Here is a 13,590-nt window from a genome sequence, read left to right on the forward strand (position 1 = left end):
CCCACACCGGAAACTGCAGCAGGGGGACACCCAAAAATACCCCTGTCCCCTGTGGTGGGGGGAGGGAGGGCTGGGGGGTGTGCAGGGTGGGACTCGGTGGAGCTGGGGAGGGTATTTCCATCCGGGGAGGTTCTGATTTGGAGGGGCAGCTTCCCTGCACCCCTGGTTTGCACAGGGTGTTCCCCCAGTGAGGGGCCCCATCGAGAACCCCTCGATCTGGGGGTCAGGGTGCCAAAGGCCTGAAGTGCTCTCTTCCAGGTGGGTGCCTCAGTGATCTGGGCTGGGATCCTGAGGGGGTTTCAGACAGGGTGCTGGGGGTCTCCTCCCCTCTCCCAGAGCTCACTGAGGTTTGTGGCTTGGTGTGACAGCTGCCAAATCTTGGGGTCATCCCACCAGCAGCTTCATCTGGAGAAGGGGTAAGTAAGGGGGGTGATGTCTGGTGGGCTGTCGATGGCCACAGCACTGGCTTGAGTCAGCTGGGGGCCGGTCCCCATCTTTGGGGGACAGTAGGACCCCCTCTGGAACACAGTGCCCGGGCAGGGTGGGCTCTGCCCTGCCCCGAGAGCCCCTGTGCCAGGTGGTTGTGTGGCTGCTGTGTGTGTTCTGCCACCAGATGGGCACCTTGTCCCTGTCCCTCGCAGGGACACAGCCCCCCGTGTGCAATCTGTGTGCCTTGCCTGGCTCGGGGGCTCAGGGAAGCCATGCCAGGCTCTCTGGGGATGAGTGCAGGCAGCCCCCCACCCTGGCACAGGCTGGATCCCCACACACATCCCATAAATCCCATAAGGCAGAGCCAGGGGATCCATGCCACTGTCCCCTTGTGCTGCTGGGGACCAGGGACACCCCAGTGCCAGTGTGTGTCCTGCTGTACCACCCCCACGGGTCCTCAGCGAGTGTGCCGGAGGGTGATCCAGGGGGCGATCCAGGTGATCCGGAGGGCGATCCCGCCGGTGATCCAGCGGCCGCCCCGGCCGGGCTGGCTGGTACAATGAACCATCGCCGGGAGCGCGGGGAGGAAGGGGGGGCGAGGGGAGGGGAAGCTCTTGCTCGGCTGCCAGAGCCGCCGAAGAGACACGGGAAGCACACGGCCGGGCGCTCTCCCGCTCTCCCACGGCCCCCGCCTCGACACCACGGCCCCCGGCGCCGGGAGAAGCGGGTGCTGCCGTGGCACCCCGGCCGGGGGTCCCGTCGGGAGCAGCTCGGGAGCGGGGGGTCCATGCCAGGCGGAGCGGGAGCGCTGACGGTAGGGGAGGATGCGTGGGGGGCACGGTGCAGGGTGGTGGGGGGCTCACCCCTGTAAAGTGGGGGGTCTCTTAATCTCCTTGCTGTGTGTTTGGGGGGGTGCTGAGGGATGATCCCCTCAGGTGTGGGTGGCTCTGGATCCCGGGTGGGACGGGCACCGAGCTTTGGGGATGGAGAACCCCGTGACCTCCGTGCGGGGCTTTTGGGGGCCCTGCCTGCGCTCTGCCCTCACTGCTCCCCCCAGGCAATGCCTGGGGGCGGGAGGAGACCCCCGTCCTCGCCGTGCTGGGGGGCAGCGGGTCAGCGGGGACTGTGGCGTGGGGAGGGCTGGAGGCACCCGCCGGCTCCAGCTCGCTGTGCCGGCACTGATGGCTGTGACACCGCGTCGGGGACCCTGCGGGGACACGCGGTGCCTTCACCCGCGCCGGACCCCCGCGCTGGGGAGGGGACAGGTCACGGAACTCCGGGACAGCGGGATGGGGGGACACACCTGTGCCCTCAGCCCCGCGGGTGTCCGTGGGTTGCCAGCCCAGCCAGCGCTCCGGGAGGCTGAGCAATCCCTGGCTGGGGCTGCGGGAACAGTGAGGGGCTCAGGCTCCGGCCGGAGCGGGTGCTCCCCCCGCTCCCTGCAGCTCTGCCTCGTCCCAGGTCCTTGGTGTGTCCCAAGGAGGGACAGGAACTCGCCGCTTCCTGCCCTGCACAATTCCCTCCCCACCCCGCTCCTCCCGGGACATTGTATTTGGAGCCCTGGCCGGCTCTCTCCCTCCGCCCCTGCAGCCCCTTGGATCCGGGAATTGCTCTTCTTCCAGCGGAAATCCTGCTTTCCCGGCCAGCGATGGGGCTGGGAGGCTGGGGTAGGGGGGTTGCCTCACTCCTGGGCATCTCCTCCTTGGCAGGGGGCAAGGAGACCCCCCTGCCCTTGGCCTGGTGGGTAGGCTTGTGCAGCAGATCACTTCTGGGGGGTTGCCTCTTTTACCCCAGGGAATGGCCCTGCCACCTCCTGGGGCTGGCACGGGGTGATGCTGGCCAAGCACTACTGGTCAGGCCTGGCCAGCACAGCAGGTTTTGGGGGGCAGCTTCGAGCCCTGTCCTTCTCGTGGGCGTGCAGGGGACGGGGTGTCATCCCTCCTTGCACCCCTTGTTCTCAAGGAACCTGCTCCCACTGGGAGCCACAGGGGACTCACCAGGCCCTGAGTGAACTGGGAGGGCTGGAGCAGGAGCAGGGCTCCTGCTCTGGGATGCAGGGCTGGACCTGGGGCTGGGGGCAGTGGGAAAGGAGCTGGGGGCAGTGGGGAAGGGGCAGGGACACACCACCATCTGCTACCACACCAGGATGAGGAGCAGACAGTCGAGGCAGATGTATCCTCTCATCCCCTCCCCAGGTCTGTGGGGTCATGGACACGGGCTGGGAACGTGTCTCAGACTCCTGTGTCCTAAAAAGAGGCACCTTCCCCTTCTGGGCTGCAGCTGCCTCGTGCCTCAGTCTCCCCCCTGGGACCAGGCACCTCCAGAGCCGTGAGGTGACAGAGGAACCCCAGCTGGGCTCTGCAGCCCTCTCGGTTCCTCTTCCCTGGGAACAGGTTGTGAGAGCCACCGGAATGTGGGGGCTGTGCAGGGTGAGGGGGTGGGTCAGGGCATGGGGCACTGGGTACCCAAAAGGCTGCAGCCCCGCTGTGGTTCCTGCCTGGCCCCCCCAGCTGCCACCGTCCCCAAGGCCTGGGGTCCTGCCAGCCCTGAGGTTCCCCTTGGCTGCCCCTCCTCCCCCGTGCCGGGCTCCTGCAGCTTCCTCTTCCCGCTGTGTAGGTGCCATGGGAGTTCCTCTGGCAGCTGCCCCCGTGCCCGGGGCAGGGGGGGTCATGGCACCCTCAGCCTGGCCAATGCCACCCTGGCTTGTCCCCAAGCACGGGCCGTGTGACATTCCCTGCTCCACGCAGCTGCCTCCCCTCGGAGCCTGAGCCCTCCTTCACAAGGGGATGGAGGTGACATCATGGGTCACAGGGGCCACACTGGCGCGTGCAGGGGACATTCTGCCCCGTCCAGGAGCTGAGGATGGGGCTGAGCCGCCCCGTGTCCCATGGGGCCAGGGAGCAGATGGATGGGCAGCCAGGGATGCTGCTGCTCCGTGCCCAGCCGTGCCCTGCGGGACGGGGGGTGACGAGTTGGCCGGGTCTCAGCTCAGGGCGGGAGCTGGGACCGGTGCCGGTGGAGCCGGGGTGGGAAGGGCTCAGTTGCCATCTGCTCCCGGGCTCCGAGCAGCTCCTTTTCGGGAGAGCTGGAGCCAGGTGCCAGCGCAGAGCCACCGGACACGGCGCCAGCTGCGTCCCCTCCCCACGGACAGCGCGGGGGGACGGCTCTGGGACACACTGGGACGGGCTCGGGGGGCTGTGGGAGCCCATGGAAGGGGAAGAGTGGGTGCAACGCTGCTGCAGAGCACCTGAAACCTCGCTGCTGTGATACTGGGGGCTTGTGCTTCACCTGGAAGATGCTCCTTGCCAGCCCCATCCCTGCTGGCAGCTCTGGCAGCTCTGAGCCACCCGCTCAGCGCCGAAATTCGGCGAAATGGGAAGTTTCTGAGCGTGGTGGGTGGGTGATTCCCACACAGAAGGGACAAGGTTTGTGAGAACCAGGGGTGTTCCTCAGCTGAAACAACCACTAATAGCGAGCAAGAATGAAATCCCCAACCAGCTGAGCGCTCTCGGATTTGGCAACATTGCCCCGTCGGCAACGGTCATGGCCTTGCCACACCAACAGTGTTGAAAGTGGAGGTGGAAGGGGAGAGCTGGGACTCTTTCCACCCCCACTGAGAGAGAGAAAAGGAAATCAGTGGCCGTGATGAGGGAAACCCGCCTGAAACGTCTCATCCACCCCAAAACCTTCATCTCCTCCTGCCCTCTGGAGCTCAGGGAACAGGGCACCTTCCTGCTCCTCCCCTCCACTCTCAGCTGGAGCTCTGCCAGATTGCAGAGTGGAAAGCTCTGCCCAGTGCAAACTGGACAGACTGGTGTGGGTGTTCAGCACCCAGGGGAGTGACAGAGCTGGGGACAGACCGTGTCCTCACAGCCATGGCAGGAGAGGTTTAATTTCCTCCTCCCCTGTGACACCTTCGTGGCCGGAAGGGCACTGCAGGGACCTTCCTCCCCAAAACACCTCCTCCCTGCTGAGCAGAGGGTGTGGGGTCAGGGACACTTCAGAGGCTCCTCCCCACCCACCCTGGCTCCCTCCAGCCTCGGGGGGCAGCCAGGGACACAGCTGCTCTTGAAGGGAGGTGAGCGGTGTGGTGAGGACACAGTGAGAGAAAAACCCGCTCGAGGATGTGGTTTCAGCCTGTGCTGGGGTGTCGCAGCCCTTGGAGGAGGGCTGCAGCCTCTGTGGGGGTGTTGCAGATCATGTAGATCATTTTAACTCATGCAGGGGGGGGGGTTGTAGTCTGTGCAGGGGTGTTTTAGCTCGTGCAGGGGTATATCACAGCCCGTGCAGGGGTGCTTTGGTCCGTGCAAGGGTGTTTCAGCTCGTGCAGGGGTGCTTCAGGCCATGCAGGGCTGTTGTAACCCATGCAGGGGTGTGATAACCCATGACAGAGGTGTTACAGCCCAAAGCAGGGGTGTTGCATCCTGTTCAGAGGTGTTCCAGCCTATGCAGGGGTAATTCAACCCATGCAAGGGTGTTTCAGCACATACAGGGGTATTTTAGCCCATGACAGGAGTGTCTGAGCCCAAGGCAGGGATGTTTCAGCCCATGCAGGGGTGTTACAGCTCATGGCAGGGGGATTTCTACTCTTGTAGTGGTGTTGCAGCCCATGGTAGGGGGATTTCTGCTCTTGTAGTGGTGTTGCAGCCCATGGTAGGGGTGTTACAGCCCTTGGTGGGGTGTTGCAGCTCTTGGATGGGGTGTTTCAGCTTTGATGGGGTGTTTTAGCCCTTGCAGAGGCATTTCAGCCCGTGCAAAACTCTTGCCCTCTGCCAACACCCTCCCTGGTGCCCACAGGTGCCTCTTCCCCTCCCTGAGGTGACATGGAGCAGCTGAAGTGACCCGAGGAGCCCTCGCAGTGAGTGGAGCCACCACGGAGCCCCCCCCCGGGTGCTGGGGGGGACATGGGGACCCCCGGGCAGCAGAGCACCCCGGTGTCCCCATGTCACCCAGTGCATCGTGCCGGGGGGGGTGGCAGGAAGGACCCTGCTCCTCCTGGGGCCGGCAGGGTGCCCCCCGGTGCCCCCAATCCTGTGTCACGGGCCCTCTGTCCCACAGGCGGTGCCCAGGATGGGCTGCGTGCCCTGCAAGGAGAAAGGGGCTGGCAAAGGGCAGGGGGGGGGCGAGGGGGGCTTCTCCCTGCCCCCCCCCTCCCAGTACGACCCCGACCCCACCCAGCCCGGGGCCAGCTTCACCTGCATCCCCGACTTCAACAACTTCCAGGGGCCGGCGGTGCCCTCGGCCCCGTCCCTGGCGGGGCCGGGCGTGTTCAGCTCCAACACGCTGCAGATGAGGAGCGGGGGCATCGCAGGTCAGCGGCAGGGCTGGGTGGCTGGGTGGTGGGAAGGGGGTCCAGCTGCACCCTGGGCAGTGCAGGGGACCCGGGGGCTCACTGTGGTCCCCTGTGCGTGGTGCAGGTGGGGGGGTGACGCTCTTCATCGCCCTGTACGACTACGAGGCCCGGACGGAGGATGACCTGACGTTCCAGAAAGGGGAGAAATTCCACATCATCAACAACACGTGAGCCCTCCCGGACCCCCTGCCGCTCCCAGGGCCCCCCTGCCACCCCAGGGAGGGGCCTCCATGCCATGGGTACCCCCCGCAGGACCCAGGCTGGGGACACAAGCTCTGTCTTGGCTTTGATGTTGGATACCAGGGCCACGTGTGTCACGAGCTGGGTGGGCTCAGCAGAGATGGGTGGGGCAGAGCGGGGTCTGGGGGTGCTGTGTGAAGGGTGAGGGGATGCAGGATGGCCAGATCTGTCTGTCTATCCCCCCTCCTCCTCCTCACTCTCTGTTCCTCTGCCCCAGGGAGGGGGACTGGTGGGAGGCCAGGTCGCTGAGCTCGGGCGCCACGGGCTACATCCCCAGCAACTACGTGGCCCCTGTGGATTCCATCCAGGCAGAGGAGTGAGTAGAGGGACAGGGGTGGGGGCAGACCCCGACCCCACCTGGGTGTCCCGGTGAGCCCCGGCAGCGCCGCGGTGCCGGTGGGGGTCCCCCTGGGTGCCCCTGGGTGGTCCCGAGCCCGTCCCCGTGGCAGGTGGTACTTCGGGAAGATCGGGCGCAAGGACGCGGAGCGGCAGCTCCTGTGCCACGGCAACTGCAGGGGCACCTTCCTCATCCGGGAGAGCGAGACCACCAAAGGTACGGGCACAGGGATGGGGACACTGACGGGTGTGCCCTGGGTCCCTCCCTGACCTGTGCCCCCACGCAGGGGCCTACTCGCTCTCCATCCGGGACTGGGATGAGGCCAAGGGAGACCACGTGAAGCACTATAAGATTCGGAAGCTGGACAGTGGGGGGTACTACATCACCACCCGCGCCCAGTTCGACACCGTCCAGCAGCTGGTCCAGCACTATATAGGTAGGGTGGGATGGGGGGCAAGGGGGGGGCGATGGGAGGGGTAGGGAAAGCCCAGGAGAGCCTTTGGTAAGAGACTGGCTGGGCAAATTGGGTGGAACTGGAGAAGGAGGGGGCTGTTGCGGTGGTGGCATTCGGGGATTCCCTGAGGGTCTCCCCCTTTTCCATGTCCTGGGTACAGGGAGCACCCAATGACGGTCTGGGCGGGCCTCACCCACTCCCTGGGCACGGCTGGGGGGGGGTTGGAGGTCCAGCCCAGCTGAGGAGGTGCGGGGCTGTCCCGGGGGAGGCAAAAGGGGGTGCACCCCATTTTTGTACGTGGATGCTGGGGCGTGACTGGATGATGCAGGATCCTGGGCGATGCCCGGGGTGGTGGAAGGTGGGCAGGGGGCTGGTGGGGGTCTGTGCCCACACCGACCCCCTGCCCCGGTGCCGCAGAGCGGGCGGCCGGGCTGTGCTGCCGCCTGGCCGTGCCGTGCCACAAGGGCACCCCAAAGCTGGCTGACCTGTCGGTCAAAACCAAAGACGTGTGGGAGATCCCCCGGGAGTCCCTCCAGCTCCTCAAGAAGCTGGGGAACGGGCAGTTCGGGGAAGTCTGGATGGGTAGGGCCCGACGGGCAAGTCAGGGCGAGCAGCGGGGGGGACAGGGGGGTACCCCCAGGCCTGGCACCCACCTTGGAAAAGCTCCTGCCTGCTGGGACAGGCTGAGCCAGACCGATTTGTCAGCATGGGGAAATATCCCATGTCCTCTGGGATCATAATGGGTATCCCAAGATGCTCCTTGATATATGGGCAAGCAGCCCCCCCCCATTTCAGATGGGACCACAAGACCAGGCTGGGGGGTCCCACCTTCGTCCCCCTCTTCCTGCAGTGCCCTGTGCTCCCCCCGCTCGGCGTGCATGCTCCATTCATCCCATCCTCCATTCCATCCCCCATCCTCTCCATCCCCATGCTCCATTCATCCCATTGCACCCCCTCCCTCCCTCCTCCTCCTCCTCCTTCCCTGCCTGCCCCCCTCACCCCCTGCAGAGTATAACGACGGGTTGTGCCATCTGCTCACCCACCCGTGCCCCGCTATGAAGCCCCAGACCCTGGGATTAGCTAAGGATGCCTGGGAGATAGAGCGGGAATCCATCACCCTGGACAAGAAACTCGGCATGGGATGTTTTGGAGACGTGTGGATGGGTAAGGCTGGCCCAGCTGGCCAGGGCAGGGGGGCACAGGGTGGGCAGGAGAAGCCCAGTCCTGCCCTGGCAGGGAGAGTCACGAGGTGCCAGGTGGTACCCACTGGTGTGGGGGAGATGGCAGCTTGGCACAGGATCCCCCATGGATGGACGGGGAATGGGGTGAGGTATCAGAAGATGAGCCTTGGGGTGAGTGGGACCCCTTGTCCTGGGTGGGGTGTGGTGGGATCATGGCCCTTCCTTGCCTTGCCCTGATTCCTGGCTCCTCCATCCATCCATCCATCCACCCAAGCATGCATCCACTCACCCCTCCATCCACACACCCTCCATCCACTCACCCCTCCATCCACACACCCCTCCATCCACTCATCCCTCCATCCACTCACCCCTCCATCCACACACCCTCCATCCACTCACCCCTCCATCCACACACCCCTCCATCCACTCATCCCTCCGTCCACACACCCTCCATCCACTCACCCCTCCATCCACTCACCCCTCCATCCACACACCCTCCATCCACACACCCTCCATCCACACACCCTTCCATCCACACACCCTCCATCCACTCACCCCTCCATCCACACACCCTCCATCCACTCACCCCTCCATCCACACACCCCTCCATCCACTCATCCCTCCGTCCACACACCCTCCATCCACTCGCCCCTCCATCCACTCACCCCTCCATCCACACACCCTCCATCCACACACCCTCCATCCACACACCCTTCCATCCACAGACCCCTCCATCCACACACCCTTCCATCCACAGACCCCTCCATCCACACACCCCTCCATCCACACACCCTTCCATCCACACACCCTCCATCCACTCACCCCTCCATCCACACATCCCTCCATCCCAGCCCTGCCGGGGCTGGCTGTCCCCCGGGCTCTTGCTGACCCCGTGCCCCCAAACCCAGGCACATGGAACGGCACCACGAAGGTGGCAGTGAAGACGCTGAAGCCGGGGACCATGTCCCCCGAGGCCTTCCTGGAGGAGGCTCAGATCATGAAGCGGCTGCGGCACGACAAGCTGGTGCAGCTCTACGCCGTGGTGTCCGAGGAGCCCATCTACATCGTCACCGAGTTCATGAGCCAGGGTGAGCCTGGGGCGCTGCCCGGGGGACCCACCACCTCTCCTGCAAGCCTCACCCTGCTTGGCTACAGTCCCGGGGAGGGGGGCTCGCAGGGGAGGGCGCCCTTGGGTTTTGGGGTGTTGTGACCGGGCCCCCCTCTGCCCGCAGGCAGCCTGTTGGATTTCCTGAAGGACGGGGACGGTCGCTACCTGAAGCTGCCCCAGCTGGTGGACATGGCAGCCCAGGTACTGGGGGGGGGGGCTGGCACGGGGTGGGGGGGGGGCCCTGAGGGTGTTTTTGGGGGGTTTTCACTGCTTTCCCTCCGCTCAGATCGCGGCGGGCATGGCGTACATCGAGCGCATGAACTACATCCACCGGGATCTGCGCGCCGCCAACATCCTGGTGGGGGACAACCTGGTGTGCAAGATCGCTGACTTCGGCCTCGCCCGCCTCATCGAGGATGACGAGTACACGGCACGGCAGGGTGGGGACCCCTGACCTGCCCCCTCCCTGCTGGGTCCCACCCTCAGCCTGGAAGTGGTCACCCCCCAGGGCTGGGTGGCCTGGGCAGTGGGTGCCCCAAATAATGGGTACCCAGGGGGGTGGGTATCCTGGGTGATGGACATCCCAAATAATGGGTACCCAGGGGGGTGGGTATCCTGGGTGATGGGTATCCCAGGGGATGGGTGTCCTGGGTGATGGACACCCCAAATAATGGGTACCCAGGGGGGTGGGTATCCTGGTGATGGACACCCCAAATAATGAGTATCCTAGGGGGATAGGTGTCCTGGGTGATGGGTATCCCAGGGGATGGGTGTCCTGGGTGATGGACACCCCAGATAATGGGTGCCCCAGGAAATGGGTATTTTTGGTGATGGATAACTTGGATGATGGGTACCCCAGGGAGTGGGTGTACCTGGTGATGGACACCCCAAAAGATGGGTGCCTCAGGGGATGGGTATTTTAGGTGATCATGCCTCAGATGATGGGTAATACCCCAGTGGATTGGCATCCTAGGGTATGGGTGACCCAGGGAATGGATATCATGGGTGAAGGACACCCCAAATTACAAGTACCCCAGTTTATGGGTGTCCCAGGGGATGGGTGCCCCAGATGCAGGGTGTCCCCAGTGCAGGGTGCCTTGGGTGCTGGGTGCCCCATGTGTGGAGTGCCCCAGGCTGAGGGTTTCACGGGTGCTGGGTGCCCCCAGTTCAGGGTACCGTGAGTTCAGGACACCCCCAGTACAGGGAGCTCCATGTGCAGGATGTCCAGGGTGTGGGGGTTGTCCAGGGTGTGAGGTGTCCCCAGACCTGGGTGCCGTGGGTGTGGGTGCAGGGGGGTGCCCCAGCCATGGCTCTCCCGCCTCTCCCTGCAGGTGCCAAGTTCCCCATCAAGTGGACGGCTCCGGAGGCCGCGCTTTTTGGGAAGTTCACCATCAAGTCGGACGTCTGGTCCTTCGGCATCCTCCTGACGGAGCTGGTGACCAAAGGCCGGGTGCCCTACCCAGGTATGGCCCCCCCGGGGCAGTGGGCACCCCCGGGGTGCAGACAGGGGCTGATCTCCCTTGGCAAGGGGTGCCCTGCGCCTCGGTTTCCCCGCCGGCTGGTCCCGTGGGGGTGCTGCTCGCTGAGCAGGGCTGTCCCTGTCACGCAGGGATGAACAACAGGGAGGTGCTGGAGCAGGTGGAGCGGGGGTACCGCATGCAGTGCCCGGGGAGCTGCCCCTCGTCCCTGCACGAGGTGATGGTGCAGTGCTGGAAGCGGGAGCCCGAGGAACGCCCCACCTTCGAGTACCTCCAGTCCTTCCTCGAGGACTATTTCACCGCCACCGAGCCCCAGTACCAGCCTGGGGACAACCAGTGACCCCCAGGAGGCTTTGGGGTGGCTTTGGGGGTGAATCTCCCCATTTTTTTAGGGGTCTTTTTGCTCCACCCCCCAAACACCTGTTGGGAGTGCTCAGGGTGCCCCAGGAAGGACGTGGGGCTTTGCACAAGGATGTTGGACTCAGAGAGGAGCCCCTCCCTTCCCCACCCCCCTTTGTTGCCTTCACACCCAGCTTTGAACTTGAGAAGGGCTTTGGCTGGGGGGGAGGAGTGTGGGGGACCCCCCTCTGCCCCCCTCCCGACAAACCTAGACTCACAGCAGCAGAGGGCTCGGGGGGGGCTCTCCCCGTGCCAACCCCAGTCTCCTCTGGTAATGCATCTGGGGGGTTCAGCCCCCAAAATCCTGGCACTGACCTGGGGAAGGCCACCTCAGTTCCCCCCCCACCCCGACCCCCACTTCTATCTTCTTTAATTTATGAGATTTTACATCCCTCACCCCAGCAGCCATCATCCCCCACCCCAAGGGATCCTGATATTTTGGGGGATTCCCTTGTCCCCCCCTTTTTATCCCCTCTGCTTATAGTAGGGCCAACTCCTGAGAGCCATAAACCTCTGCTTGCACTGGGGGGGGCACAGGGAGTCCTGGGGGGGTACAAGGAGTCCTGGGGGGATGACAAGGGGTGCAGGCAGGGTGGGGGGCAGCTCTGCCCCAGGAGCTGTTCCCTACTGTCCCGTGGGGGGCAGGAGGGGGTTATGGGATGGGGTCACCCCCCATGGCACTCATGGGGGTCCTGGTGGCAGCTTGGCTGAACCCCCTGTGGCATTGAGGGGGGGGGGGCTTTGGGGGTCAATGTGAATGTGATGGCACTGCCAGCTGGTTCCTGGGGTCCCACTTTCCCCCTGGGCCCCCCCATTCCTGAGTGGGGTCCCAGGCTTGGCCCCATGGTCAGGAGCCCCCTGTGCACCCACGGGGCAGGGCTGTGGGTGAACAGTGCCACGGGGGGGGGGTGGAGGGGGAGGGAGGGAAGGGGAGGGATTTGTTGTTTATTTTTTTTAATGAAGTCTGTAAATAGAGAGAAATAAAAGCTTTCTAATGAGCTGGGGGGGGGAGGCCTGGGTCCTTCTGCCCCTCCTTCCCAAGGGAGAGGGGGAGATGGTCACCCTGCAGGGTGGGCTGGGGGGTGGTTAAGGCCTGGGGGAACAGTAAGATTTGGGGTGGGGGCACCCATGCCTGGGCAGGGGGGGCTCCCAGGTTCAGCCAAGCCAGAACTGAGTGATGAACCCTCACCCCCTCCAACCCCAGGGCACACAGGCTTGGGGGGCTCCATGGGGGTGAGCAAAGAAAGCCCCCCCTGCCCTCCCAGGCTGTGTGGGGAAGGGACACACCAGCTTCCCTTGCAAATAAAAGCCTGGATTGGGAAGCACTGGGAAGCAAAGCCCCCCAGCACCCCATGAGAGGGGACCATCCTCTTCTGCCAGCTGTGACAGTGGGGGGGATCCCAGGCTTGGGAGGCTGGGCAGGAAGAGGTTAATTCTCCTTGCAACTTGGCCTCCCCAGCAGGGCCCAGCTGTGGCCAGTTAATGAATTCCCCAGCACTGGTGGGAAGAGGGGACTGGCCCTGGGCTTGGGGGGGGGTGTCAGGCTAGGGGAGGAGGCCCTGGGCAGGTGGGGAGGGGGGCACAGGGCCAAGGTCAGTGGGTTTGGGGACATGCCAGGGAGCTTGGGGGACATACCAGGGGGGTTTGGGGACATACCAGAGGGCTTGAGTGGCATACCAGAGGTTTGGGGAACATGTCAGGGGAGGTTGGGGATATACAAGGGGACTTGGGGACATGCTGAGGTGTTTAGGGACATACAAGGGGGCTTATGGGATGTAACAAGAGGTCCGGGGACATAGCAGGGCTTGGGGACATGCCAGTGGGGCTGTGGACATACCAGGGGGTTTGGGGACATATCAGAGGGGTTGGGGACATGACAGAGGGGTTGGGGACGTATCAGAGGCTTGGGGACACACCAAGGGGTTGGGGACATACCAGGGGGTTTGGGGACACACCACCATCCCTGGATACCTCTGGACATCTCCCAGCTCCTGCTTTGCCCCCAGGCTGTGGATCCCTGGGCACAAGGTCGTGGAGCAGAGGAGGGCTGGACACGCCTCCCCCCCCTTCCCCATCCCAGGGAAGAATCCCCGGGGAAGGGCCAGGCCCCCGGCCAGGCCTGGCTGGGCAGGGTGGCAGCCTGCCCGGGGCCGGGGGGGAAGGGGGGAGCAGATTGCGGGGCAGGGCCAGGACTCGGCTGGCACCGGGTGGCCACGGGCACGGCCCGGTGCCAGATTGTGGCCATCGGCTCTGGCCACCCCACGCCTGGGGCTGGACACCGGAGGACACTTCCAGGGGCACCCCACTGTCACCAGCACCCCCTGGCATTTGGCACACACAGCTGAGACCCAGCCCTGACTCCGTCCCTGTTCCCGCCCATTCCTGCTCGTTCCTGCCTGTTCCTGCCTGCTTCTGGCCTATTCCCTTCTGGTTCCTGCCCATTCCTGCCTTGTTACTGCCTGTTCCTACCCAGCCCTGCCTGTTCCTACCCATTCCCTCCTGGTTCCTGCCCATTCCTGCCTTGTTACTGCCTGTTCTTACCCATTCCTGCCTATTCCTGCCCATTCCCTCCTGGTTCCTGCCCATTCCTGCCTTGTTACTGTCCATTCCT

The 13,590-nt window shown here is 64.5% G+C and overlaps 1 protein-coding gene across 3 annotated transcripts; it reads left to right on the forward strand.

Moving 5' to 3' along the window:
• Positions 1-241: 241 nt before the first annotated feature.
• Positions 242-11,875, forward strand: FGR (FGR proto-oncogene, Src family tyrosine kinase). 3 transcript variants are annotated; one of them, XM_032710217.1, is made up of 14 exons: positions 242-258; positions 369-416; positions 5,227-5,287; positions 5,488-5,740; positions 5,847-5,949; positions 6,240-6,338; positions 6,472-6,575; positions 6,646-6,795; positions 7,231-7,395; positions 8,903-9,082; positions 9,227-9,303; positions 9,389-9,542; positions 10,434-10,565; positions 10,712-11,875. In XM_032710217.1, the coding sequence occupies exons 4-14, from the start codon at positions 5,500-5,502 to the stop codon at positions 10,918-10,920; spliced, it is 1,614 nt and encodes a 537-aa protein (XP_032566108.1). In that variant the 5' UTR covers positions 242-258; positions 369-416; positions 5,227-5,287; positions 5,488-5,499; the 3' UTR covers positions 10,921-11,875. The 3 variants fall into 3 exon arrangements, with proteins under 3 accessions (XP_032566108.1, XP_032566107.1, XP_032566109.1); XM_032710216.1 differs by lacking the exons at positions 242-258; positions 369-416 and adding an exon at positions 1,122-1,243; XM_032710218.1 differs by lacking the exons at positions 242-258; positions 369-416; positions 7,231-7,395 and adding exons at positions 1,122-1,243; positions 7,822-7,977.
• Positions 11,876-13,590: the final 1,715 nt, after the last annotated feature.

The sequence above is a fragment of the Chiroxiphia lanceolata genome, chromosome 24 (assembly GCF_009829145.1).
Source record: "Chiroxiphia lanceolata isolate bChiLan1 chromosome 24, bChiLan1.pri, whole genome shotgun sequence".
Classification (NCBI taxonomy): domain Eukaryota; kingdom Metazoa; phylum Chordata; class Aves; order Passeriformes; family Pipridae; genus Chiroxiphia; species Chiroxiphia lanceolata.